General features: G+C 40.5%; 1 protein-coding gene across 3 annotated transcripts in view; it reads right to left on the bottom strand.

The window, feature by feature from the left end:
• Positions 1-27,278, bottom strand: part of LEF1 (lymphoid enhancer binding factor 1) — a 111,512-nt gene that overhangs the window by 30,190 nt on the left and 54,044 nt on the right. For all 3 annotated transcript variants that reach the window (XM_054591638.1, XM_054591639.1, XM_054591640.1), the window contains exon 4: positions 3,965-4,097. In XM_054591638.1, the coding sequence (XP_054447613.1) occupies positions 3,965-4,097 (133 nt within the window). The remainder of the gene's footprint in view (positions 1-3,964; positions 4,098-27,278) is intronic.

Raw genomic sequence — 27,278 nt, 5'->3', positions numbered from 1 at the left:
AGCCTACAGTGGTGACTCATGACATACCAGAATCCCCGAGGACTTTCTCCAACTGGCCACCGCCCTCACCTGAGATCCCTGCATCTCCCCAAACCTCAGGTTCTGCAGGGGGATCGCTCGGTTTTTGACAAGGAAAACAAGACCAACTGAGGACTTTGGAAACTTTGCAAAAATACGAAGTTGAAAATCATGGTTAGAGGTGACAGGCTACCTGAATTGTCTCTTTTAATCCCTTTGTTTGAGAGGTGCAGTGATGGTTGGGGCACACAACATACGTCTGTCCTGGGTTCTTGGCACCAGGACACAGACAATTAACTTGATTCGACCCCACGTCTCCAAGCAGATAAGCTTGAAACTTTGTTCCCCATGTTGGTCCTTGTTCTGAACATGCTTTTAACACATCAGTGTCTCTGTGCCAGAGTGACTCAGCAGAACAAAATATACAAACTAGTTGGGTTTATTTTCACCGTTCTGAAGAAGGAGGGGGAAAACTAACATTTACTTAGCACCTGCTACATGCTACTTCCTATGCTAGTCATTTAATTTGACTGTTTCTATTAAAATTGTGCTCATATTTCAAATACCCCTTTCCCATGGCATACTCTCTTTTACAACTCTGAGAACTCTCTTTCTTCTTTCCATCTACAAGATTTTATTTGTGCTTTTAACATGGTAATAAAGATGTTCTTCATTTTGTTTTATAGTTAGTTTGTGCAAAGGATTTCCTGCATAAGTTTAAATACTGTTTGGAAAAAGAAACCATGTTTTACCAGCCAATGCATCAAACCATGGTTGTCTCCACAGGAGGTTCTGAATAAATAATTTTGAATGACTGAACAAATGAACAAGTGAAAAAAAAATGTTTAAACAGACCCATTCCCCATGCGGGGTCAACATCATCAGCCATTTTGCAGGCACATACAAGTACATGACAGGGCTTAGGTCATTACAGGAGCTGAAAATGGATCTGTGTTTCCTAAACAGCTTGTTGTTGTTTTAAAATCCTCTTTAACATTCCTACAGGTATGTGAATCCACCAACTCTATCTCCTAAAGACACATTTCACAGCACTCATTTAACTGGTATTTATTTAACACTTACTATGGGCTGTAGGCTATACACAGAATAACCTTAAAAAATCTTAAGCTTTTATAAGTAACGTGTAAATATAGGTAACATGATTTTGGAGTCAGACTGTATGGACGTATCAATTTTGCCACTCAACTCCATATCTTTGAGGAAGTTATTATTATTACATAAAATCAGAATAAAAATGGAATAGGGGTTGTTGTGAAGAATAAGTACATTAATATATGTAATAGAGCAAAGTGCTTGGTACACAGTATAGGTGACATGTCTTTGTTGTTATTTATTAGGATACAGTGAAGAGTATGAAGATATAAATGGGTATATAATCCCAGTATTTCCCAAGAGCTCTTTCCTTTTACCATTTACCAAAAGCTCTTTCCCATTTTTACCAGACATAATGAAACGATTGGCATTCTCTCTTTCCTTTTTCTACACCTCCACACACCAACACACCGACGGAGAGGTAAAAACAAATGTGCTTCCTACAGAACATTAACCTAAGGTTATTTTCTTACAGATGAGAATGGGTTCTGCTGACAGTTGATATTTATTGGATGGTTATATCTAGCGTTAGAGTATGAACATGCCACTCTTTTTTTAAAATAAAGCTAACCAGCCTCCTGGGAACTGTGAAATCGGTGACTCTGGTCTCAGCGCCGTGGTCTAGCCAGCTGTGCTGTGTCATAAAGCCAAAAGGCAGGCCGTGGGAGAGAAAAAGAGTAAAAGCAAGAAACCTAGTGAGCTTTCTCACTTTTTTTTTGGCAATGAATATACTCAAATGGAATTATATAAATTCAAAATCCTGTAAATTTGTTCTTTTCAAATTAAAGTTTACATATCCCAAGATACATGGTGATAAGGTACATGAAGTCCAGGACAAAAAGTAATTAAAAAGAAGATTTCACATTAAAAGCAACACGAAGAGTTTATCAAGTAGAACACAAAATAACACAAATTTTTAGGTAAAATAATATCTTCAAAGAAACTCTAAACAGACGACTTTTGTTCATGTCCACTGGGCCTTCTCTCATTCTGGAGAGTTTATTTAAAAAAAAAAAAAAGTTTGAGAGGCAATGATGTAACAACAATTGATCAGGCAAAACAAGGTAGGGTAGCAGTAAGTGATGGAAGCAGAAGATGAAATAGAAATGTAATTGGTAGCTGGTCACAAATTTGTCTTTAAAAAATTGAACTGTCCTACAATTCTTAAGAGAAGAACTACTAAACCAACACATGTTATTCTTTTAAATAAGTTCATTATGAAGTGTTTAGAACAGGGCCTAGGACATAGAAAGCGCCCTGTAACTGTTAAATAAACAAATAGTTAAAAACATATAAAACACACTTTTGGGTTCTTTTTGTCAATAGCCTGTTTGAGTTTTTACACCTACTTTTAACTGCCGCTCACATCTCTGTGGTTCCCAGGTGTGTGTCTCTTGCTTAGGTGCTGCTCGGGACTGGGATGTTTGAATGGCCCACCTTGTGTTTCCCTTCAGATATCTCAAACTCACCCAGACCAAGGTCATAATCATGACAGTCCTCCTCAGACTCTGCCTTCTTCCTAAAATGCCTTAGTTCCCATTCTCATCATAAATCCACAGACCTGTCTTTGATGTTTCTTATTCTTTAGTAAAGGAAGTAAAGAAAGGACTGGAAATGAGGACTGAAACAGAGGCAAATCTGGTAACCTCTGCAGAGGCGATTCTCACCTTTTCTAAGTAAAAGTACTTGGGCTCCACTCAAGTCAAAGGCCAACAGTAACTAGGTCCTGAAATAAGTTGTCTATTTTAACCAGGGAGGGAAATGAAGGTGTTATGTATTTAACCTAAAAACATCCAGCCTCGGAACTCCACTCTTTTTTTACAAACTTAATATATTTTGTTATCCACTACAGGTCAAAAGAGTGAGGTGCTGTCTATTCTCTGTCTTCACTTGGTTTTATAGGATCGATTTGCTTGCTTGCTTGTTTATTTATTTCTCTCTCTTTTCTTTTCAACTGCGGTTGGCACTCAATATTATATTAGTTTCAGGTATGCGGGATCTTTTATCTTGAACTCCTAAAGACCGTGTTGAGGTCTCACAGCGTTATGGACGTGGAGAGAGCACAGGCCATCCTGTGAATAAGTTCATCCTTGGTTTGCTCTCAGCACGTGGGACCAGCAGGCTGGGAGGGCCTGAACTCTGTGTCCCACAGCCAAGCACCCCACCCCCATCGGTGTTGTGATTTTTCAGACCTCTACGCTGTGTGTTTTTCTGTAAGTGGTACAGAAGCGGAACTTGGTAATGGTGTACAGAAGTCAGATTCATGTTACGGTTTTGTACTTTATCACATATATCTAAGTTGGTGCTAGTAGATAACAAAAAGAGGATAAAAGCTAACAGGCATATAATTGAAACCAAAAGAAATCACTAAAGGCTCAAAAAGGTAACATTTGAAAGTAAAAAATCTCCTACTCTGTCCCTTTTCTAACTTTTCCTTTAACACTGCCATCAATGTCTAATACATGCTGAAATAAGTGAGTAACTACAGGGGCCGCCAAGGACTGAATTTTCAGGGTATTTGTATAACATTGGTTTATACTGTGGATCCTAGATTTTTCAGAGCTGTCTCTTTGAAAATAACCCTTCTAGGTTTTTTGTCTTCTTCTTCTTCTTCTTCTTCTTTTTTTTTTTTTTATCCTGAAACATAAAAGAAGCATCAACAAATTCTTATGGGCTTATAAAAAAACTGCTATCAAATAAAGGACTCTTGCCTTCTACAAATGTAGTTGGGTCCACCTAGGGACGTGGAGTGAAGGCACCTGTAAGGTCGCTCAGACTGGCGAGGCGTGGCTCCTCCTTAACTGATAAAGACCCAGGAGGGCAGGGCTCTCACCTTGTTTGGAATTGACATCTGATGGGATGTGTGACGGGTGTGATCCAGGAGAAAAGTGCTCGTCGCTGTAAGTGATGAGGGGGGTGAGAGGATGAACCGCATGGGATGGCTGCACCACGGGCACTTTATTTGACTGCAAAGTAACCACAGGTCAACAGTTAATAATGGATGCCCAGCTCCTTTCTTCTCTCCCACAGAAAAAGCCACATAGTCGCAGTCACATCAGCATAATCCAAGAATCCTCTCCAGACCTGGACAACTGAAATCATCTGCTCTACTCATTTAGATCTTCTGAATTTGTCCATGTTACATACTCCTCAAGTGTTGGAACATCTCATCAGGTGACTAACAGTTATTTAATCAGCTCCCTTTTGGAGGTTTAGGCTGATTATTATTATCTTACATGACATGAATCTCTGTCCGTACATATTTACATTCCCCTTTTAAATTGTCTCTTCAGGTTGGGTTCAACGAAGAGTTACCGGAATAAAAGTTATGCATGTTTTGTAAGCTCTTTATTCATTACATATGTCTGGCAATGAAAAGGCACTAAAAAATCATTTGATGAATACATAAATCAATAAATATTGCCAATTTGAAGAGCAAAATTTTTAAATGACCCAACAAATATAGATTTGCTATATTAATATCCCCTTAGTTTATAGAATTCATAATTCTATAATTGTACATTTCTAAGAACCATGTTATAGTATTTCAAATGTTTTACAGCTTTGTGAATCACAGCTGACCATCCACTATGCTTTGGCCCTGCTCAGTTCATCTGAAGTCATGTTGATAGACATCATAGAAGTCTTAGTTGATAAAAGGGAATTTCCAATTTTGGATTTAAATGCATGATATGAAATACAGTTTGTAAAACACTTTAAATTGTTAGCATCTTATATATTTAACATTTTACCTTATATTTGCTTAAAAATAAATTTATTTAAATTGGAAGTCTAAAGCTACATAACGATACTTCTTAAAGGTACAGGTTATTTATTTGAAACTTCATCAATTTGAAATCTGGGATTCTTTTGTTTGGTTCAAGTTGAATTCCCCTCTCTTCCCACCCCCAAAAAGCGATTACTAAGAAAATCAGTAATATAAACAAGACTCAGTTTAACCTAATTAAGAACATAGTTTTTTTATTAGAAAACTCTACAGCTCCTCCCCCTCAAAAGAAAGTAAACTCAATGCGATTATATATATGCAAAATATATTTCTGGTTTTAAACACATATACTAATTAAAGCAGTATCATGAAGATCTCCATTTATAAACACTGTAGTAAAGAGTAATTGTGAATTTAAGAGGAACAGGATATAATGAATTTTGAATATTCATTAATTCACTCCTTCAGATATGCCTTCACCATAATTAGCTTGAATTAATGAGATTTCTACTGTACTATAGACTAAAATGCATATGAAATCTGCCTCTCCAGGAGCAAATATCTGTATTTAAAAATTTGAGGAAATGCCTGAAAACTGCACTGCACCGTGAAAACCACTTTTAATGTAGATCCACGTCTGAATGGTGAGGGCCCCGTAACACACTTGTGCATGGTGGCGGCACCTATGACATACATAATTTTGTATTTGATGTTTTTTACAAATTAGGTATAAGAAGTATGTGTCTCCAACAAGAAGGTCTACCCTCAGGAAAATTAAGAACAATTATCCTAGCAACACTTATTCTCTTTACAGCCAGTAATAGTAATTCTCTGTACCCTATCATTACAGCCTCCACCCAAAAGAAACATTGGGGGAAAAAAGCAAGGGGAAAAAAATCATCCTTTTTTTAGACAATGATATAATTTCCATACTAGGTTTTCCCTATTTTATAATTATCAGCTCCTCTCTAATGGCAGAAGTTGCATAGCTCGTATAGCCCTTGGCATTTATTAAATAGAGCACCATTATCAAAGCCACACGCCTCTTCTCTATATACCTCAGCACAGACATCTATGCATATAAATGTGTAAAAGGTTAAAAAAAAATGTTTCAATGCTTTTCAAGTGTTAATGATGCAGACTGCCAGATACACAGATGAGCTTCTTAAATACACGGAATTTAGAATGCTAGAGGAGGTAGGGGCTGGTGGGAGGGGGCGCAGAGATGGGAGGGTATTGTTAGAAACCCTTTTTCAAATGGAAACAAAAATCCCCACACCCAAGTGCTAAAATGAATATATTTCAACTATACTTTAGAATAACAGCATTGATTTTCATTTCAAAAGTCTCATAAGAAGTATAATTGCCAAACAATTTACAAAGATACCTTCTCAGGGCAGTTAAAGAGTAAGCATTGCAGAAACCATCTGGAAAAACAATTTTTTGCATGCCTTTCTTATTGCCAGAGTACCATCTTAAGGAACGTGCAGTAGCAGGCAGCATCTTCTTAATGTCTGACCTATCCCTCCAGTCATACAGTCAGAATCTGGTGCCATGAATTTTTGCTAAATTATGCTATCCTTGCTCTCCCCTCTTAATTTTACGGTTTTCAACACAGATTTGCTTTCCTGTGAGAAGGAGATAAGAAGCCAAGGATTTTAATTTAAGCTCTGGCCTTGTCTTATATTTTTGCAAGATGGATAGCCTACTAGTAGTGTGTTAAAGCCAACAAGGATTATGTCCATTTTTGTGGCCAAATAATAAAAGCAATATGAAATCTCAATAATATGTGTGAACGTAATTCTAAGGTTTATGTCTGGCTCCTGCCGGCCACCTGCTCTATGCATATAAACAGAACCAACCTATACTGCCCATCGCCATCATGGTCAAGTGTCATCGACCCTAAACTGTGGGCTTCCTCTGATGGCACAAGGTACATGTACACATAAGGCAAGAACCAGGCATTGCCACTTTGGCTGAGTTTTAAGACAAGCAATATAACCATTTTTAATTCCAGTCCTCAGATCTCCAAATAACAATGTGGTGGATATTGGGGTGGGGCAAAGGAGGAGGAGGAGGAATAACCAAGTGACTACCTAGTCTTTACAGCCAAATATATGTAACTACATTATAATGTATGGTTACACATGTGTATGTGGGCCTACGTGTATATTTAAGCATCTAAAATGTGGCAAGCACTCTTTTAGGACTGACGGGCGACACAGACAAGGTCCCTATTCTCATGCACCTTCCTTTCTAGGGGCCTTGAAGTGGGGGTGTGGGTACTGGTGAGAACAAACAACTATGCAAACAACAAAACAACAACAAACAAAACCTGAGAAGATGACATAGAATATTATTTTAAAAAGAAACCCGGTGATATGAGAGACAGTGTGTGGCTAATTACATGCCTTAGTATCACGTTCATGCTAAAAGGAACCAGCAGTTTAAAACTACATAGTCCAAGATCCTTATTTTTTAAAACAGGAAAGAGAGGTCACCAGGGAATGGCTGATCAAGCCACTACCACTTTCAGCACTTTCAGCAGCACGCGGCTGCTCCCACACGGCTCCAGCAACACAGGGTCGCTGTGAGCGCAGTGCAGGTGGAAACCCCTGAGTCACTCAATACAGTGGGACCGAGTAGTAGAGAAATTCCGTCTTTTTAGTTCCTGCTCTGTGCACCTAGGATCTCACTTAATGAAACCCAAGTCTCCAGACTCGCACTCTGGGTCTTTCCCCACTCTGTATCTCCCTAACGGGAGGCAGAAAAAAAGGGTAAAAATTGCTTCGATTCTTTTTCATTCATACGTAGAGTCAGGTAAGTTTTAGCTTCTGGTGGAGAAGCACCAGGAATTCCCAATGTTTGCCCTTTTTTTCATTTTCCCAGGGTAGCAGCAAGCACAATTGCCACGCCTCTGTGAGATTTCCACAGAGCTTCCAAAGCTTTCTCTGTGAGAAGCTTTGTGTCATCTAAAAAGCTCCAATGCTGCTCAAAGCAGTACAGGAACTTAGGTCTGAGCTCACAGGGCGGTAAGTGGCTGAGTCAGGCCACAGACCCTGATCTTTTGATTCTAACTCTACCACACACTCTTCAGTCTCAGGCAGGTGACTGGTCAGGTGTGCAGAGGAAAATCACAAAGATGGAAAGAGTGGGTGCCGGGAAAGGGGTGTAAAACATCAAAGGTTGGCTCTAGAAGACAGCTTTCCCACCTACACTCAGCACCCACACGTCCAGTAAGAGGCCTGTAAGCCTTTCCCAAACTTGAAACTCCCCCATCAGGACATCCTACCCACAAAGCACATCATTATTACAGCAACTGACAACCACCAAGTACTTTAGAGTACCTTTGAGGCAGGAAAACTGAGGCATGGAGAAGTTAAACAACTTTCCCAAGGGTATAGAGCAAGTAAATGGCAAAGCCAGGATTCAAATTCAGGAAGTCTGGGTCTAGAGGCCATATTCATTACCAGTACAGCACGCGGCCTTCCTGAAGAGCCAAGTTCATAAAACCTCGGACATTGAGCTGACCACCTGGGCCATACCTAAGAGGATGTGCATCCATGAAGTGACTGCGTGGTCTCTGTCCCGAGCCCAGGAACCACCTCAGACAAACAGGCACCTCAGCAGAAGCAGTCAGACCTGCAAAGACTCGACTGCCACCTTTCTCCCCTCGTCTGGCAAGCAGCCCCCGGAAGCCTGTGTGGCTGCCCCCCAGGCTGCTCCCTGCAGGTATGGACCTCTGTGGCATCACAGTCCCCAAAAAGCCGCCCCTTCTGAGGACACAAAGTGGGTGCCGCGTAGGGATCCTGAGAGTCCCCCTCACAGCAGCGTTCCCAGAAATGATCCACTCTCCCGCTGGCAGTAACTCACGCTGTCATGAAAGCTGTCAGCCTCTGAGGGTGTGGTTCTTTCTGGGAAGGACTAAAAAGCGGTTCAGTTCCCACCTGACTAAGGCGTGGGCCCGCTGTGCTGCGTGGAGTAACTGGAGGAGGAACCTGCTGGCCTGATAGCTGGTCCCCGTGTTGCACACCCCCCGACTTCCACTAGAGCCAGAGCACAGGATCCAGCTGCACATAAAGGTCCTGAGCTCCATTATCAATTGGCTGTATATTTTATCAATAGTCCTCCAGGTAATAGCTGAATCCAGGGCAATTTTAACACTTCACCAACTTACTGAGAAGAGGAATGTCATCGGGCCTCAATCATTACGGTGGCATTTAACTTTTCACCAAATTCTGAGGAAGTCTGATACTTATGAAGTACAACAGAAGCCATGTAATGTCATTGTGTGCCTTCCCTCCTCCCATGAGAGCGTGAGTGTCTTAAGCCTTCCCACAAAGAGGAGCAGGTTTGATTTGCTCCAAAAGGGTACAATGATCCTTGCATCAACTAGACGTCAAAAGTAACATTTAGTCCTGGAAACCTTTCCTAAGACCCACCAAAGCTAAACGCCTGATTCATGTCTGACATGGCTTTCAAATTGAAGGCCACTACTGCTTGTGATGTAATAGCTCTTTTCAGATAATGATGCGGCCCCAGGCTCCGAAGTCTTCCCTGAGCAAGAGCTAACTGGTAAAGTGGTAAGATTCTCAAAGGACAGATAGTCCATGAGCCCAACTCTGGAGGCAAAGGTGTCCCATCATCAGACACCTGGGATGTTTTCCTAAGAGGGGAAGGAACATGTCACAGGGAAAGGAATGAATATGGAGTGGACACCCAATTAATATGGAGAGTTCAAATCCCAAACATTTAAATGCCATTTAGTGCTAATGGTTACGGCCGTGCTTTAATATTCTCTGGCACGGGTCCACATAAGTGGGCAGTATCACTATATTGGTAGAGGAGAAGGCTGAGTTCTTTTGGACACACAACTCAGTAATAAGTAGCCAACAGAGGACTGGTGCTGGCGCTGTTTGATCCTAAGTCCCGCTCCTCCTGCTCCACACCGCTCACTCCCCAGCATCTTTCTCCACCTCTGTTCCAAGCCACCCTGCCAGGCGAGGGTGTCCTGCCAGGGGCTCAACTGCCAGGAAGCACCTGGACAGAACTGACCCCTTGGGGAAAACTGATGTCCCGAGCAGGACTACAAACGGACTGCCTGGAAGAGCTGCTACACAGGAAAGCGTGGCCCGCCCACGGTTCTCCCAGTGCTCCATACAGTGATGATTTCCATGCATCACACCTCATTTTATCCTAAAATCATCCCTAAGGTGTTGTTAAGATTTCTGTTTTATAGAGAAGAAAACCAGGGTTCTGAGACAGTAAGTAATTTATACAGGATTAGCCAGGCTGTTAAGTGGCAGAGACAGGATTTGCCTCAAGTCGGTGACGCTGAAGTCTATAGCTTATCTTCTACAGAATTAAAAAAGATAGTCCTGGCATCCTCTGAGTGCCAAGTGGAAGAGATGAGTAATAATGTAGTTGAATATTCAAGTCCATGGGCACTGGAGGCAGAGAGTTCAAATCCCAAACATTTAAATGCTACTTAGTATCTATGCTTAGGTAATTCACTTAATTTTCAGAATCTCAGTTTCGTCATATATGACATGGGTGAAATAATATCTCACAGGGTGAAGGCGAGAACTAATGAGTGATGCAAATAAAACCTCTAACTCAGGTCCTGGTACATAATATGTGCTCAATAAATATTTGTGGGATGGATAAAAGAGAAAAAAGAGGGCCAATAAGTAAATTGCTCTGCTCCCCAAATTCAAATCACTCATCTCTACAACAGTTAAGTTTTAGAATTCAGAGCTCCGCTTTATTTCAGGTGAATTCCCCACCAAACTCTCCCTTCCCTATTTTGCCAACGTACTTTTAGTCGAAAGTGTCTGTGATCTCAACAACTTCCCCTGGTCACTGCTTGCAGAAATCCCTCCCAGCCTTCAGGATTCATCGTAAGTGGCACCTCCTGCTTCAAACCTTAACCATGCAGAACATTCTGGCTTAGAACTTGCTATGCATTCATAGACACATAGGTTTTCTATGTGCTTGCTTTATGTCTCCTATTAGATTATAATTTAATAGATAATACAATCTATAGTTACTCATTAAACAAAATCTCTTACAGCAGCCGTTCTCAAGCTTATTCTCAGAGCACCTTAACACTCTTGAAAACCATTGAGGTGTTTGATGAGCTTTTGTTTGTGTCAGTTTATTTATAAACACTTATAACATTAGAGATTAAAATGAGAAATTTAGAGGTATTAATTCATTTAAAAATTACAAACCCATTACATGTTAACATAAAGAAATTTCTATGAGAAATTACCATTTTTGAAAAAAAGCATTAAATGAGATGAGTGGCCTTTAGTTTTACAGTTCTGGCGAATCTTTGTAGCATCTGGTTTAATGAAGACAACGGGGTTCTCTTGCCTGCTCTCACATTCAAGCGTCCTTTTTGATATTATTTTGGTTGAAGTATATGAAGAAAATCTGATCTCACAAATGTATGTTCTTGTAAAGGGGAGGATTATTTTAATGGTTTTTTCCAGATAATTGTGAATCCTCTTCTTTGATACTATACCAAAATTCAACAAGTGGTAGGTTTTTTAGTTGCAATGTAGAATTAAAAACCTATCAATATTCTTTTCCTACTCTAACATTAACATCCATTGACCTACCTCACACTACAAATTTATCCATGTATCACTGAGTAACACGGCACATTAGTCATCTGGAAATACTGGCTCACTGAGTTGACATATTTCATTATACATTATAAAAACCACATGTATTCATATCATCACCAATCTCAGAAAATCTTTAAGAATTTAAGAAGCTCTCAAGCACACAGCAATGGACACAAATTTCTAAAATTCTAATTTTTGCTCGAAAGCTCAAATGCAGTCACTGGCAACAAATGCTGTCAATTGTTTTCATTGAAGAGAGAGACTCTGCTCATTTGTGAGAAACTATCTGCCAAATACCAAAGTCAGAAGAAACTATAGTTGGTCAGTTCTGCATTCACAGGACAAGGTTCAATAATGTTAATAATTTTCCCTGCTTCATCCAGGATATTCTAAAGTGACACTGGCATTTCCTTTTCCTGGGCGGGTGCCGTGGTGCAGAACCGAATGACTGGGGGCAGGCCCAGCGGTGCCGAGACCCCAGCACTCCTGACCCGCATGCACACGTCAGCACAGCGAGGGAGCACATAACGTGTCAGTGTTGCCCTGACAGCGCTTCTGGCCTCGCGGACCCCCGACTCAAGGGCGCCCCAGGGGCCTTCAGGCCCTACTTTTAAGAACAGATGCCTACCGTAAAGTGATGGGACAGAAATAGTTGTTGGTTGTGGATGATCCAAGCTAATAAAGCGGAAAGTAATATTGAAAAGTTATGTGGAATTCAGAGAGAAATTGATTATGAGTTACAAAGATGAGATGTTTTTGTGATGTACTAAGCTATCATTTCCCCCCTCTTATTTCCCAGTATTGCAAATGTCGTCAAGAGAAATCTGAAAAGCAAACAAAAATATCATTTAAGTGATATTTAAACTCCTGAAACTCCTTTAATTGAATTCAGTATAGAACCCTAGACTTGTGTTCTTTTATTATATTTTGACTTATTTTCTTCAAGAGGATTCTTGACATACACTATCTACAAATATAGGTCAGTACCCTTCAGGGCTAAGAAGTCTTCGTCCCTCCCTCCTGTCCACTCACTCACTCATCATCTGCTCTGGACCTACAACCCCTCACACATACCTTTTGGTACATTGACCACACTGTGTTGTTGCTGTCTGTCTGTGCCTCTGTTTCCTCACACTAGACAGAGGCCTTGCCTTCGAAATCATCCCCAGCATCTAGGGCAGGTCTGGGCAAAACGGAGATATTCAATACCTATTTCTTATGAGTAACTGCCTGAATGAGGCTTTCAAAACTACTAAGTCAATTCCTTTCAAGAAAGAATTCATACCTTTATAAGAAAAGCAGGGATTGATCCTTGTATTTCCTATTGCTGCATAAAAAAATTACCACAAACTTATTTGCAGCTTAATACATCGCAGTGTATTATGTCACAGATTCCACGGGCAGGATTCCAGCACAGTGTGAGTGGGTCCTCTACTCGGGGAATCACAAGGTACGGGCTGGCTGAGCTGCTGCTGGGGGCTCTGCAAGCTCACTTTGATTGTTAGTAGAATTCAGCCCCTGGTGGTTTGTCCCCGTTCCTTGCTGATTCTCAGGTGGGGGCCACTCATGTTCCCTGGTAAGCAACCTTGGAGTAGAAGAATTGCACTTAAATATAAAAATATAAAATAACAATTTTTCTAAAAATTTTCTTAAAAGCCAAATGATTGGCCAAAATCTGATCTGTTGGTTGTTAATGTTGGAGAGAAAGCCAAAGCTTTAAAATTTTTTTCTCAAAATAAATTTATTTGGACCTTTAGCTTTGTTTAGAGATTGCCCTTCCCCGTTTCTTCAGCTGTGACCCGCAGTTACTGCGGAACTCTCCCTGCTTCCATGATGTGGGGGGAGGGAAGGGGAAGCAAAAGAGAAGAGGAAAAGCACATACACACAAAATCTTAAAGCCAGCAACGGTGCTTGTTTTGAATGCTTGTTTTGATTCTCTGACTTCCTCTTCTATGACCAGTGGAGACATCTGTCTGCTTTTTAAGGACTCATGTGACTGTGTCAGGCCAACCCCACAATCTCTTTTTCCAAAAGTCAACAGTGAGAGTGCAAGAGCGGAGAAGAGAGAGGGCAGCTGAGATAAGCTCAGGACGCTGCAAGGCCTAATACCACATAATAAGGCAAAGATAACCCACCTGACTTTTTGGTATTTTTTTCTATCTATAAAATGTTATCACCAATTTATCTTTAACAGATAAAAATGAATTGCCATTCTAAACATTATTACATGGTAATGTTATAGTTACTCTGATTACACTCTAAAGTTCTGAAGTTAGTTCTTTTCTTTTCTTTTTTTCTTCCTTTTATCCAGGGGGCTACAAAGTCAAGAGTATGTTCCTCACACATCCCACGAGCTGCAGTTCAGAGGGGAAAGGCAGGCAGATTAGCACGTCTCCCCTTCCCTCCCCGACATCAGGGAAGCAGGGAGAGGTTGGTGGTAACTGCGGGTCACGGCTGAAGAAATGGAAAACGGCAATCTCTAAACAGAGTTAAGGGTCCAAGTAAATTTATTTTGAGGAAAAAATTTAAAAACATTTGGCTTTCTCTCTAAATTAACAACCAACATATCAGATTTTGGCCAACCATTTGTCTTTAAAGAAAATTTTGAGAAAAATCATTATTTTATATTTAAGCGCACCTCTTCTATTACATGGCTATACATGACTTTAATTTTATTTTACCTTAATTACTGACACTTTAAAGTGACTAGTCATATAATTGTTTTAAAATTCAGTAATCATTAATAATGCACTAAATGCTGTATTAAGCAAACATGGTAGAAGAGAAATAAATCAAAGAAAGGCAATTAATTGAAAAGACAGGAAGTATAAGTCTCAATAATTAAAATGTGGATGCGTGCATGAGAAAGATAAGAGACAATTCACTGGATATTTATTGGAGAAACTATGAATGATGCTTTTATATTTGTGATCAAATTTATTCCCTTATTTTCAAGTGAGGAAACAAACTGAAACTTAGAAAGGTTAAGTTCTGTCCAGGTCACACAGGTCGGCCTGTAAATGGTTGAACTTGGATTCAATACAGATCCGTTTTATCCCAGAGAGACGAACTTTTCACTGTGAACGGCTAAAAAGAATGGCTACTAAGGGGAATAACTCATTCTCAGAGCCAAAAGTGACCCAACAGAGGACCCCCCGCCCCCAAATGCCCACTACTACCACCACTTTCCAGTAACTGAAGTCTATAAATAGAGGGACTGGGGTTAAGACTGGAAGTTGAGAGAAGATCAGGGTAAAAGGGAGAATGGCTTCTAATTATATAACATTGCAACATCCTATTGTTTAATTGATTTCATAACACTTTTATCGCACACCCCTAGTCCCCTGGCTGCTGCATTTATTTTTCATGTTAAAGACTGCCTTTTGTTTGTGTTAAGACTGTCCTTTGAAAATTAAAAGAAAGAACTGGAGTCATTCAAGATAAACAAGCCAAAGAACAAAACAACTGCTAGTGGTAAAATATCACAAGTCTGGACGCGCAGCAAGGGGATGGGGCACAGGTGAAGGCAAGGACGGCTCAATTCTACGGAGGCAGGAAGACGAGGAGTCTGCTGGGCTGCTGGCTGCAGAGGCTCGGGGTTCTGCGGAGGGCATGTGTTTGTAAAATGGTACAAAGGGAAGGACATGGGTAGAACAAGATTCCAGCGGTTCCTCACATTTTCTGGATCACAGGCCCTGTGATCTGATGAAAGCTCTGTGCAAACATTTTTATACACAAATACAATTGCACATTAGTTGTTTGGTGTGGAGGCTGCAGCATTTATAGGGGAGAACAGGGACCTTACATTAAAAATTGCTGCCCTGCTCCCAGAGAGAGGTGCTTGGCAATCACTGCATAATCATTCATTATTATTAATAAGCTGGAGGTTAGTCAGCTTGTCCAAAGTACTATTTGTGTAGGTCCCTGGGAAAGAAGGGAAACAAGTCAGTGAAGGCGAGTGACACGTCAGGAGCAAGAGCCTGCTGTCTACCAGAGCTCAAAGCAGAGGCCACAGGGCCCAGGGCTGAATGATGACAACGGGCAATAGGATGAACAGAAGGAGGCAACTCCTGGCTCTCCAGAACCCAAGGGAGGGTACCGTGGTGAGGTGAGCGAACTCTCAGTTCTCTGAACCTTGTCAGCGGTCAAGCCTGAACAGCCTCAGTCAGGTTTCCTGGTGCTGGTCTGGGCACACGTTGCCCGCTTTCTCTACCACTGCCCAGGGATGGCACATTTGAAGGGAAAGGAAGTCTTTCTCCAGCAGCTCCTCTATGACTCAGTTTCCGAGAGCTGGAAGCTGTCCCCATGGCACTCGGAATGTCCAGTGGGAAAGGAAGACTGTTCGGGGCCTCAAGAAACTAGATGACTAGGTCTCCTTGGCAGCAGGGGCGCGGCAGGGGCGGGGGGGCAGGGGTGGCTGGAGCCTTCATGGGGGTCAAGGGCAGGGAAGTCCACAGCTACCCAGATGGGCAGTGCAGAGGGGTCATATGTTCAGGTTGTAAATGGAAGGGCAAAATTCCGTAGGGACAAAGACAACAACTTAAACCTAATAATTTCATATTGAAAAGAGACCCTTTACACTTAAAGTAACTAGGAAAAGCATAGGCCTCATTTTAAATAAAACTGATTTTTTTTTAAGATCAGATGTGAACGAACCATTTATAAAAAAGTTGAATAAGAAGGCTTATGTACCAATTGTGTCCCACCAAGCCATTATGATTTTAGTAAGTGCCACATGTATAAAATATTCTTTGCTTAAAACTGGGTGTTTTGAAAAGTGAAAAGAGCAACAATTTAAGTCTGTGGGGATCCTCATTTTTCTATAAAATTTGCCAAAGAGTCATAAATCAAAAAGAAAAATACAACAAATATATTATTATGGATTCAGCTACCAAGACTAAAACTTGAGTTGAGAGCTTAAGTTTACTAGGAAATTCAAATCACCTTTATGACTGTATCAGAGCGATATCGACAAGTAAGGTAAGCAATAAACCTCTTCCCCAGAGCTGTGCTGTCCAACATGGTGGCCATTTGTCACTTGCTTTCAGTGCCTGAAATGTGGCAAGTCCAAATGGAAGTGTGCTTTAGGTGTAAAGTGCACACGGATTTCAAACGTTTAATGTAAAAAAAAAAAAAAAAAAGAGAGAATGTAAAACATCTCAATAATATTTAATATTGGCTTTGGCTGGTGTGGTTCAGTGGATTGCGCACTGGCCTGCAAACAGAAAGGTCCCCAGTTCGATTTAGTCAGAGCACATGCCTGGGCTGCGGGCCAGGTCCCGGCTGGGGGCATGCACAAAGCAACCGATTAATGTTTCTCTCGCACATTGATGTTTCTCTCCCTCTCTTTCTCCTTCCCTTCCCCATCTCTAAAAATAAATAAAATCTTAAAAAACTAATAATACTAACTAATACTGATTACGTTGTTGAGATAACATCTTGGCTATATTGCATTAAATGAAGTAATTACTAAGATTAACTTTATCTGTTTTTATTTGTATTTTTAATGTAGCTACTAAAATATTTTAAATTACATATCTACTTGCATTTGCGACTCACATTACATTTCTGTCAGGCAGCTTGGTTTTACAGTTGGAAAATCTGCAGGGAAGACTGCTCCTTTTCCAATTGCACTCCAATTGGACTTGAACAAATAAAAGAAGTAGGCATACTTGTTAACAAAAGTTCCTTTTATGGAAAATAAAACTTAGGGACAAGGAAACTGAAAATCAGAAGGGTTTAGTGGCAGACCTGGCAATCAAACATTGGACTTCAAAACCCCATACTGAGGGCCAGGTCAGTAAGTTTAATACGTATATGAAAAGTAGTATAAACCTGTAACAGTTCATATTGGGGTATGAAAAAATTACTAAGTATCTATCTTTTACAGGTTTGAGAGAGATTTTTTAATAAATGGTCTGCTGCACAGTGATTTATGTAATTTCTTCAACTTCTCAGTCAGCTCAGATTACTTTTAAAAACACCTAATACGCATTTTCAGATTCATTAAAAATTAATGATTAATTCACTCTTTGATGGGTAACCGTCTTTTCCATCTCAAAACAGAGCATATTGCTTGGGGGGAAAAAAAACCCCAGAGCTTATCTTTAGTGAAAATGATGCTGTAGACATCACTGTTCACAGGATATACTTATATGAGTCAAGGAAAAAGAACCTTTTGTTTTGGATTTAAAAGCAAAATCCTGAAATGAGTTGAAAATTAAAGCAGAAAACTTAAATAACAAAAATTACAAAAATTGGGTTTTATCCAACTTTGAACACTTTGATTCACCTTTTTAAAGCCCCCAAGTAAGTCAAATTAAAATAGAAAACTTTCCTTAAGAACATGTGTTTCAATGGTATAAAAAGAGGAAGCAAAATGAGCAGACCTTTCAAAAGATCCTTAATTCTATGTATAGACTATAAAAGAAAAGTGTTATACAGCCAGCTAGAAAACTACAGGAGGAAAGATGACAAAAGCTATTCTCTGCTAGTGAAAAAGGATACTTCTGTGACTATAAAATCAAAGATAAATTTCATTTTTAAACATTTATTATGAATAGAAAATTTTTTTCCTGAATTTTATTTTGTATCTTTTTTGTGGGAACATGCTGACGAAATCAAGGTAGATACTGAATTTCTGATCTATAAATCTTTCCCCAAAACAATTACCCTTAATTTCCAGCAGTGTTCTGGAGCCGCTTGCACTAGCTTTCCAAAGCTGATTACAAAATTTTCAGGAATTTTGAGAGCCTGTTAATTATGCTGGTAGCTTGAAATTGGCCACGGTGGGATTATTTACACCATGGAAATTGGCAAATGGGAAAAGTGAGTGCTACTCTCCCCTAAGCCGGTTGTTAAACACATACTAGCACACCACTGGCAAACACTGAATCCTTTCCTGAATTATTAGGTGAAAAAAACTTTTCTTATTTCTCTTTGACAAGCAATAGGAACATAATCTTCTTTGTCTGAAACCATTCCAGAATAAGAAATTTCAAAGATCAGCATTCCACATGATCTAGGATGACCTGATCTATGCTCCAGGTCCTGCTAACACTGGAGGAATGTGTGGCCATCAGTCATTGGGTCATTGTATCTGGGCCTAAATAGCCCTGGGTTTGAGTCACTAGATAGGAGAAGCCTCACTGCACAGCAGTGAGAAGAGACATGTAGAAGATTCACTGGCATGTTGTCCTTCCCTCATCTCAAGGGAATAGTTAACATAGGTTTTTTTTTTTTAAGTGTAAAATGCTTAATGTAATTATTTTTGAAAGTTATCCATAACAAATTAATTTTACACACAAAAAAGTCGATAACTGAGACTGTCAGCTGTGCACTGAAGAATGCAGCTTCCAAAACGAGGGCAGTATATCAGAGTGCAATTCCCTCAGCCAACTGCACAGAACTTGGCACTGGACTAAAGATTAACAAAGAGAGAGATGAGAGGCTATTGTCTTTGCAGCATGTTCACTCAAAAAACACAACATAAATTCTCTCCAGAGAACATGAGACTCAACTTAGGGTCTAGCTATGAATAAGTGACTCCAAGGAGAGGCTGATGTCTCTGGGTAGGGGGTAGCCAGAATTGAACTATAACAAAGACAACCAAATTTACATTAGTTTACAAAGTGTCTTCCTGTTCTTTATCTCATTTGGATCTCATGCTTACCCTGTAATGAAAGTATTATTATTATTCCCATGTTTAAAAAAAAAAAAAAAAGCTCAGAAAAGCCCAACATCACATAGTAAGTAAAAGCAACTGGACTCACCCACACCATGATGGAGCCCACTCTCTGCTTACACAGTGGCCAGCGGCCCCTCTCACTAGGCTGGTCTCTAGTGGTGACCTGGGATGGGCCACAGAGGCCTCAGAGGCAGGTCCAAGAAATGTCAAACTGTAAATGTATAACCAAACAAGGAATCATCGCAGAACCTTCCCTTCCTCTTAATGTGGAATCATTGTTATCATCACCTGTGTTATGTTTTAGACATGGTTGTGCAAAATCATCTTAATAGAATGCTAGAGAACAGTATAACCCCTCAAAAGATAATTCACAAGCCTGAGATCTGCAAGTTAAGCTAAGAATTCAATGTCAAAAAAGAATGTAAGCTATCATTCTATTTAGAAAACTCCTGTCCATAAAACAAGGAATAATTATTTTAAGAAATCTGAGTCTTTATTTTCTTCACTTTCCCTTTAATTTTTCAGTTTATGTTAATATTGGTCATTCCTTCAGGCTCTCAACTCTTCTAGCTAATTAGCAATGCTCAGGATATCTTCTCAACCTTGACTGTTCCTGGTAATTTTTGAAAATAAACTTTACGTTAGCAGAGTTTGAATATGTCTATTAAAAAATCTGTAGGAATTCATCTTCTCCACCGACCCTATTTAAGCACATTTTAATGTGTAAATGTGGAGATAACAAATTGTTGTAAATAATACATTTTTTTCTTGCTTAGCATAACCTGAAATTTTCCTCCTCAACTTACTACTAATTTAGTAGTGTTTTCTCTAATCAGGTATGTTGACTTGGTTAGTGACAGCCTTTAAAAATTTTTTACTTAGGTGGTATTTAGGGATGTTAAATATTTAAAATGAATAGATAGGAAAATAGTTTTTCAGTTCCTCAAAAAAGTCAAACACAGAATTACCATATGACCTAGAAATTCCACAGTTAGGTATACACCCAGGAGAACTGAAAGCATATGTTCACATAAATACTTGTACACAAATGTTCACTGCAGCATTATTCATAATAGCCAGAAAGTGGAAACAACCCAAATGCCCATCAACTGAGGGATGGATAAACAAATTGTGGTAAGGCACACCTTGCTGTATTGCACTTTGCTTTATTGCGCTTCACAGATGTTATGTTTTTTTACAAAATGAAGGCCAGAACCTCCAACAACAAAAAACTGACTCGCTTTATGGCAATACCTACTTATACGCTGTGCTCTGGAACCAAACCCACAGTATGTCTGAGGTATGCCTGTATATCCATCCACACAATGGAATATTATTCAGCCATAAAAAAGTTCTGATTTATGCCAGAATATGGGTGAACCTTGAAAACTATGCTAAGTGAAATAAACCAGAAATAAACAAAAGGCCACATATGGTATGATTCCACTTACATGACGTGTCCAGAATAGGCAAAATTCATAGAGGCAGAAAGTAGTTGGGTGGTTGTCAGTGGCTGAGGGGAAGGGAAAATTAGAGGTGACTGCTAATAGATAAAAAGCTTCTTTCTGGAGTGATGGAAATGCTGTGGAATTAGATAAACAAAAGACACAACTGTTTGAGACTGAATAGAGACTAATTTTACTTTATGTGTAAGGCAAATTGAAGTGAAACTTTACGTGTCTATTCTATCTCTGAACCTTGTAATTCTACATCAGTGATGACAGGGGAATCTCAGAAGGCTAAACTTGGAATTAGATATAATCAAAGCACAGTCCACAGTACAAGTATGACACACTGTATACGGTTACGAACACAGATGACACCCACATTAGCATGTTCAGGACATGTCTAGGAGCTAGCCTTCCGCCATCCCACACAGACACAGTTCCTGGGCCTATCTCACAGGGATGGTGCTAAGGCTGCTAGTAGCCCTGAGCCCCTCCCCTTCCAGGAGCTTTCTCTGGACTTGGTCCATAAATGGCGTCAGTCTGACTCTTGGGCAGCACTTCCGGTGAACTGACAGTTGGGAACTGAAGGTGTGCCTTCTCAGGTATTTCTCCAACCTGCCAGGGGATGAGCAGGGTGTACGCAGGGCTCCTGGAAACTGGCACTGTCTTCTCGCCTGCTCTCAGCTGCCAGGTGGGCAGACAGGTGTGTGCCCGGGGCCTGAAGGGGGCCCCCGCCTGCGGACCGCCTTCCAGGTAGTCAAGGCAGGCCCTGCAGGGCTCTGGGGGCGTCTGCTGGCCCTGCTGCCACACCAGGCCCATAGTCATCAGTAACTTAGAAACTAAACATTTTAACCTGGAGTGCCTCGTAGTACTATGGTTTACATTTGTTTCCCATGTTTAAAAAATGCAGCATTTTTAAATATTCAGAATTGCGTGAAGAATCCACTTCAATGTAATAGTCACTCCTGAAGAGGAGTACTAGGGTTGAAATAAAAACCTTCAAGGCCACTCCTGTAGAATTTTAAAAATTGTTTTCACTTCAAATATCTCCATTTTTCCAAATGGTTTTAAAATTAACTTCAATAACGTTTCAAGTTACGATTTTTACTGTTAGGAATGAAATTTTAAGTCCTGTGCCTCACTTCTCTATAGAGGATCTGGTCAAATCTTGTGCCAGAGTGATGGAAACAATCCCACCTCTTCCCACGTAAAGTCTCTTTCAGGGCTTTCATTAGCCTCCTATCACAGGTATGTGCAAAATGGCTCCTGGGCTTGAGATGAAATATTCATTTTATCTCATCCGAGAGGAGGAAAACTGCCACTTCAAAGTGATCAAGTGCAAAGCAGTTTATTAAAATGAAATTTGAGAGCTGAAAGGAGCCTCAAGGCTTGCAAGCCTGACTACCCTCTGTCGGCCAATGAGGAAAGTGATGTCCAGGGAAGTTAGTGGCTGGTTCTCTGCAGTCAGACTCCAGATCCTTTCACTCCAGAGCCAGTGCTGCCCCTAGGACACCACGCCACCGCCACATCAGCCAAAAGGCTCAAACGTCAGCCCAGCTCTGGTTCGGAGGGAATGAATAATCCAATCAATGCCGTTTACTTCGATCCAACTCCAACGGCTTTAAACTGAGCATCTACCATGTTAAGATGCAGGGCGAGACAAGGAAGCAAGACAAAGGAGACAAAGATAAATAAAACCTCACCGCACCAGAAACTTAGAATCTGCTCAAGGAGGTATGACGTGTATCCAAGTAACTATAACATTGTAGTGTCCAAAGCAAAACTCGGCCAGCTGGCAGAGGAGCAGGTTCAGCAGGAGGTAACGTGCTGGAGGGATGGCAGAGACAGAGGGAATGCCACACACGCGAGTGCCACTGAAGAGGCAGAGAGGCCCAACGTGGTGACAGAGTGGGGTGGTGACAGGGGAGAAGGGCCAGGAAAGACTTCCAGGCTTCCAAACTAGAAGCCTCCGGCCCTGCTAGAAGTGTAAGTCTGCCTTTGTGGATGAGGAGGGGGAAAGGAGGTGGATGAGGAATGATTAAGGGCTCTGTTTACTAGAAGCAAACCAGCAACAATAAAGCCCTACGTTCATGTACCAATGAGGGTATTTTTGTTGTCATCTCATGCAACAAAATTAACAAAGTGGCTTGCATGAGGTTACTGGGCTAGAAAGCTGGCAGAACCAACGCCAGACTGCAAGGCTTCACTTCTGGTCCTGGGCCTCATTACAGCTCTGTATTATCACCTCTGTCATGGAGGAGTTTCAAAAGTTAGTTGCATAAATAGGGGAAAGTGTTAAAAATACATAAGAAAATGTGATATCACATGATCATCAAAAAAAACCAAACACAACACTCCACGACAAAGGGCTGTTTACACAGGTTTATACTTTTTATAGTTTTCTGACTTTTGCAAATGCTCTCAGAGAAGAAACCCATCTGAGTGAGGAGGCAGACAGGCTGGAAATGGGTAATGGCAGAGACACGAGTAGAAATCAGACAGCAGGCCAGACAAACTGTATGCCACCCAGAGTCCAGCAGTTGGCTGGTAACTTGAGCCTGACTAGAAAACATAAAAAAAAAAAAAAAAAAAGCCAAAAAAAAAAAAAAAAGCCAAACCCACACCTCACATGCCTCTTAAAATAAAAAGGCCCACTGGTCTCAGTGGAAAGGCTGACTGGGCCTTGAAGCAGTCCGCTCCCTCTGTCCTCATCATTTTTATTCTGCACAAACGTACAAACTGACGCCAGGAAGAAGGGCTGAGGTCAGTGACCTCTGCAGGCAAACGTGATGGAGTTTATGGGCACACAGAGAAAAAGTTGCTTAAAAAAAAAAGAAAGAAAGAAAGATCACACAGATTTAGCAGCCTTAGTTCTAGGAAAAATGAAATTTCATATACGATAATGTATACAAAGAGCAAAAAGGCTGAACATATATGCACTGCAATGATAATCAGGTTAACTTGAGAGAACTAGAGGTGATTTTTGTCTTTTGTGCTTTTTTCTGTATGTTCCACAATTTCTACCAACAATATTAAGCATTTGCATTATAATCAAATAAAAAGTATCATTTTCCAAAAATGGGAAGTTTTAGTGCTGCTTGAGCTTTCTTGAAGAAATCATATACTATGAATTTTATTTTGGATACCCACTCAAGTCAGCCTCACTTGTAAGTTTTTAGGTTTTTCCCATAATTTCCCCTATGTTTTGGTCAAGTAACTGATTACCTTCTCTCTCTCTCTCTCTCTCTCTCTCTCTCTCTCTCTCTCTCTCTCACACACACACACACACACACACACACACACACACACGCACACCCACTTTCGGTCCATCCAAGGAAAACAAATTGGGTGTTACGTCCTCTGACTATGACGGAGGTTCAACGGGCCACTTTCCCATTTTCACTCCCTACTGTCTCCCACTCTGCCACCTCTCACTGCACTTGCACTGTTATTAAAGTACAAAGAAAACCTAGTACAGACATATACCTCACAGGGACAATTACCACAGGAAGGTCTTATAATGGGAGCCGGGATATCCTCAGAAAGCACAACTCTGGAGATTCAGAGCCAGACATCCATAGCGCTAAGCCAGCTACAAAGGGACAGGTAAGACAAAGAAAACCATCAAGTGAAACTCATCTGCACTTGAATTCATGAGACAGATGGAAGTATTGAGAAGACCTGACCATCTACATTCGTTGATTCTGGAAAGTGCGTAGCTGCTGGGGACCACGACCTTGACATGTGGCTTCATAACAGTGTGCTTCGCTTTGAGGTTTCCTCTCTAAATGGCTCAGATTTTCCACATCAACCTTCAGGTGCTGTGCAACAGATGACGGTTTTGTAACAAGCCATACATTGTGCTGGTAATGAAAAGGTCTCAGTTTATCATCATCTTATCTGCGATCAGTTTGTCATAGCACCTTTTTTACTTTCAGCTTCTGGGTTTGACTCACTCACCCTTTCTCCTTGCAGCCTGACCTGGCTCAGAGGTGCAGCATGAATGTTTTACTGGTTTTTCCTATCCAAACTAAAGCAAAGACATGCATGCAAATTGTTATTTTCCTTCTCAATATGTATGATAAGTCACATTAAAACATGGGAGATGCATCATGGCCTTCGACCTGGGGGCGCTTCCATCAAGTAAGGGCAGCCGCATGGCCAGGAGGAACGTATGTGCCCCACTACATGTGACCAGATCCCTTCCAAGAGGCAGAGAGTATCACCCAGGAAGCTCATACAAATCACTCCCTTCTCAATTTCCTTTTCTGTAGGGTGTACTCACAAGAGGTTTGGATTAACAGTTAAATATTAGGTTTAAAAATAAACAGAAAACAAGCAAACAAGCCCTTCCTGTTGAGCGGCAAGCTTCTCTCCTCCCTCACACTCCTACTCCTATTAACTCTCTTAATTACATTAAAAGGATCTGAAGTGAAGATCTCACTAATAATTAGAGCCGACTTACGTGTGTTTTTCATTTTCTATCTGTAACCAGGAACACAGGATTGGATCCAGACCAAGTATCAAATTCAATAGGTCCCTCCTGTGTGTATCCCCAGCTTAGCAGGCAAACTTTGATGTGTAAAAACTTACATTTCTACCGAGGGATGTAGTTTTGATAACAAAGAAGCTTGGCAGGCAAAGGATAATTTGTTGAATCTGCTAGAAGCTACTTATCTGCTGGAGGCATGCAATCTTCAGGCATGAGTTAGCACCTGTGTGGAAGAACTAATTAAATTGGAGGAAAGTAGAGAAATCCACTCCTTCGTAAGGCCATCAATGATTCCTCCTTAGTGTTTTAGCCTGAGCACTTCCTCGGTGCTCAATTTGTTTCAATGATTAACAGATGAAAGCTAAATGCTGTTCACTTGCTGAAGGCTGCGGAAGGCCCCTGAAAACTAGGAGGAGACACAGTGTCTCCGAGTATAGTAAGGTGATTAGGCATTAACTCCGGAGCCAGACTGCCTGGGTTTGAATACCTCTTCTGCCACTTACCAGCTGGGTGACGCTGGCAGGTCAGCCCATCCCCACGTGCCCCCGTTTTCTCATTTGGAAAGTGGGAACAAGAACAGAAGTGCCCTTGAAGAACTGCCTGAGGAGCACATGTATCAATATTTGCCAACCACTTATAACAATGCCTGGCATATGGTAAGTACTATGTAAGTGTAAAACAAAAATAAATGTATGTGAAATGCTTAGCCTAGTGGCCAAATAAGCATTAGATATTACTACTGCCTCATGTAAAATTCAGTCTAGAAAACAGAAACCAACAATTCAGGGTCCTGAATGCGAAGATATTTATTCCCTGAGGTTCTAATTATGACCTTCTGTTGTACACAAATTTTTAAAAATCCACATAAGTGATTTTCCATCACAAAGTTTAAAATTCTTGGGGTGAAGGTAGGGGTGGGGGGATCAAATGCAGCAGGTCCACAGACATACCCATTTGCCCAGCCCCATTATTAAAAGAAGTCACTATTATGGAATGCAGATTCGTTTGAAGTTCATCGGAGATTTATGAATACAAATTACTTTCTCCCAGTATTTCAAGCAATTATCACTTTTAAAGTCTACTGGGGGAGGGGTGTGAAAGGGAAAGTAATGAGGAATTGTATTAGAACAGCCTTTCCTTTCAATTGTTTATATGCAGTGAAGGTGAGGCACCTCCAGTGGGGAGGGGAGATGGAGGAGAAAGGCAGGTGGCAATGTTGGCTAAACAGGTTTCCAGGTAGAAAATTAACATCCTCCAAACAATGCTTAATTGCCAAATTTTTCTGTCTGCTATTTTGAGTACAGTAATGCAGGTCACTAAGTATTATAATCATTTCCTTATGGGGCATGTTTTCACTTTCTAAAATTAACACATTTCATTATTTTATTCTCATTTCTCTGAAGTCAGAATTTCTCACAAGCATCATACTGTATGAGCATTTCCGATCTCTGCAGCTTAATAGCTTCAATTTGTCCCGTGTGATACAACCATTTGTTGCCTAGAAGGTTACTAATGGGATGACTATAATTTCTTTGAGACTCAACTTCTGCTACTGACATTTAATAATAATAATATTAATAAAACAAACAGAGGAGGTTATTTTCCAATAAAGAGACAGACATATCAGCATTCTTTATGTCTTCACCCTTCTAAGAATGCTCCTCTTTCCACTTCTCTCAGGGAATCGGCCCAGCTAGTCTCTGCCTCTGCAAGGCACAGGCACTGCATGTGGGCCTCCCGGGGTGGCATAGGACAGACAGATCTGGGTTCAAATCTTGACTCTACACCTTCCTGATCCTTCTCTAGTTACTAAACCTCTCTATGGAAAAATGAAATGTTAATGGAAAACATTAACCGTAAAAATGGAAATGTTAATATCCACATACAATGTTTTGATAAGGAGTAAGAAAAAATACATAGAAAAATATATAGAAATATAAAAATATATATTTCTAATATATAGAAATATATAGAATATATATAGTACTTAGTAGCTGCTCAATAAGCTCATGGCAATAATTTATATTATTGCAAATCCTGGATGGTCCTATAACTATGAGGTCTCTGAAACCCTCCCAGGCTAAACATTTACTAAGTTGGAAGAAAGATGGGTCATCATTCTATATGCTGAAATCCCTAGCAACTGGGAAAATTTGGG

Source organism: Pteronotus mesoamericanus, unplaced genomic scaffold (genome assembly GCF_021234165.1).
Source record: "Pteronotus mesoamericanus isolate MK-2021 breed Mesoamerican mustached bat unplaced genomic scaffold, CSHL_Meso_final scaffold_232, whole genome shotgun sequence".
Taxonomy (NCBI): domain Eukaryota; kingdom Metazoa; phylum Chordata; class Mammalia; order Chiroptera; family Mormoopidae; genus Pteronotus; species Pteronotus mesoamericanus.
The sequence above is the reverse complement of the archived record's forward strand: the minus strand, read 5'-3'. Positions and strand labels throughout refer to the sequence as shown.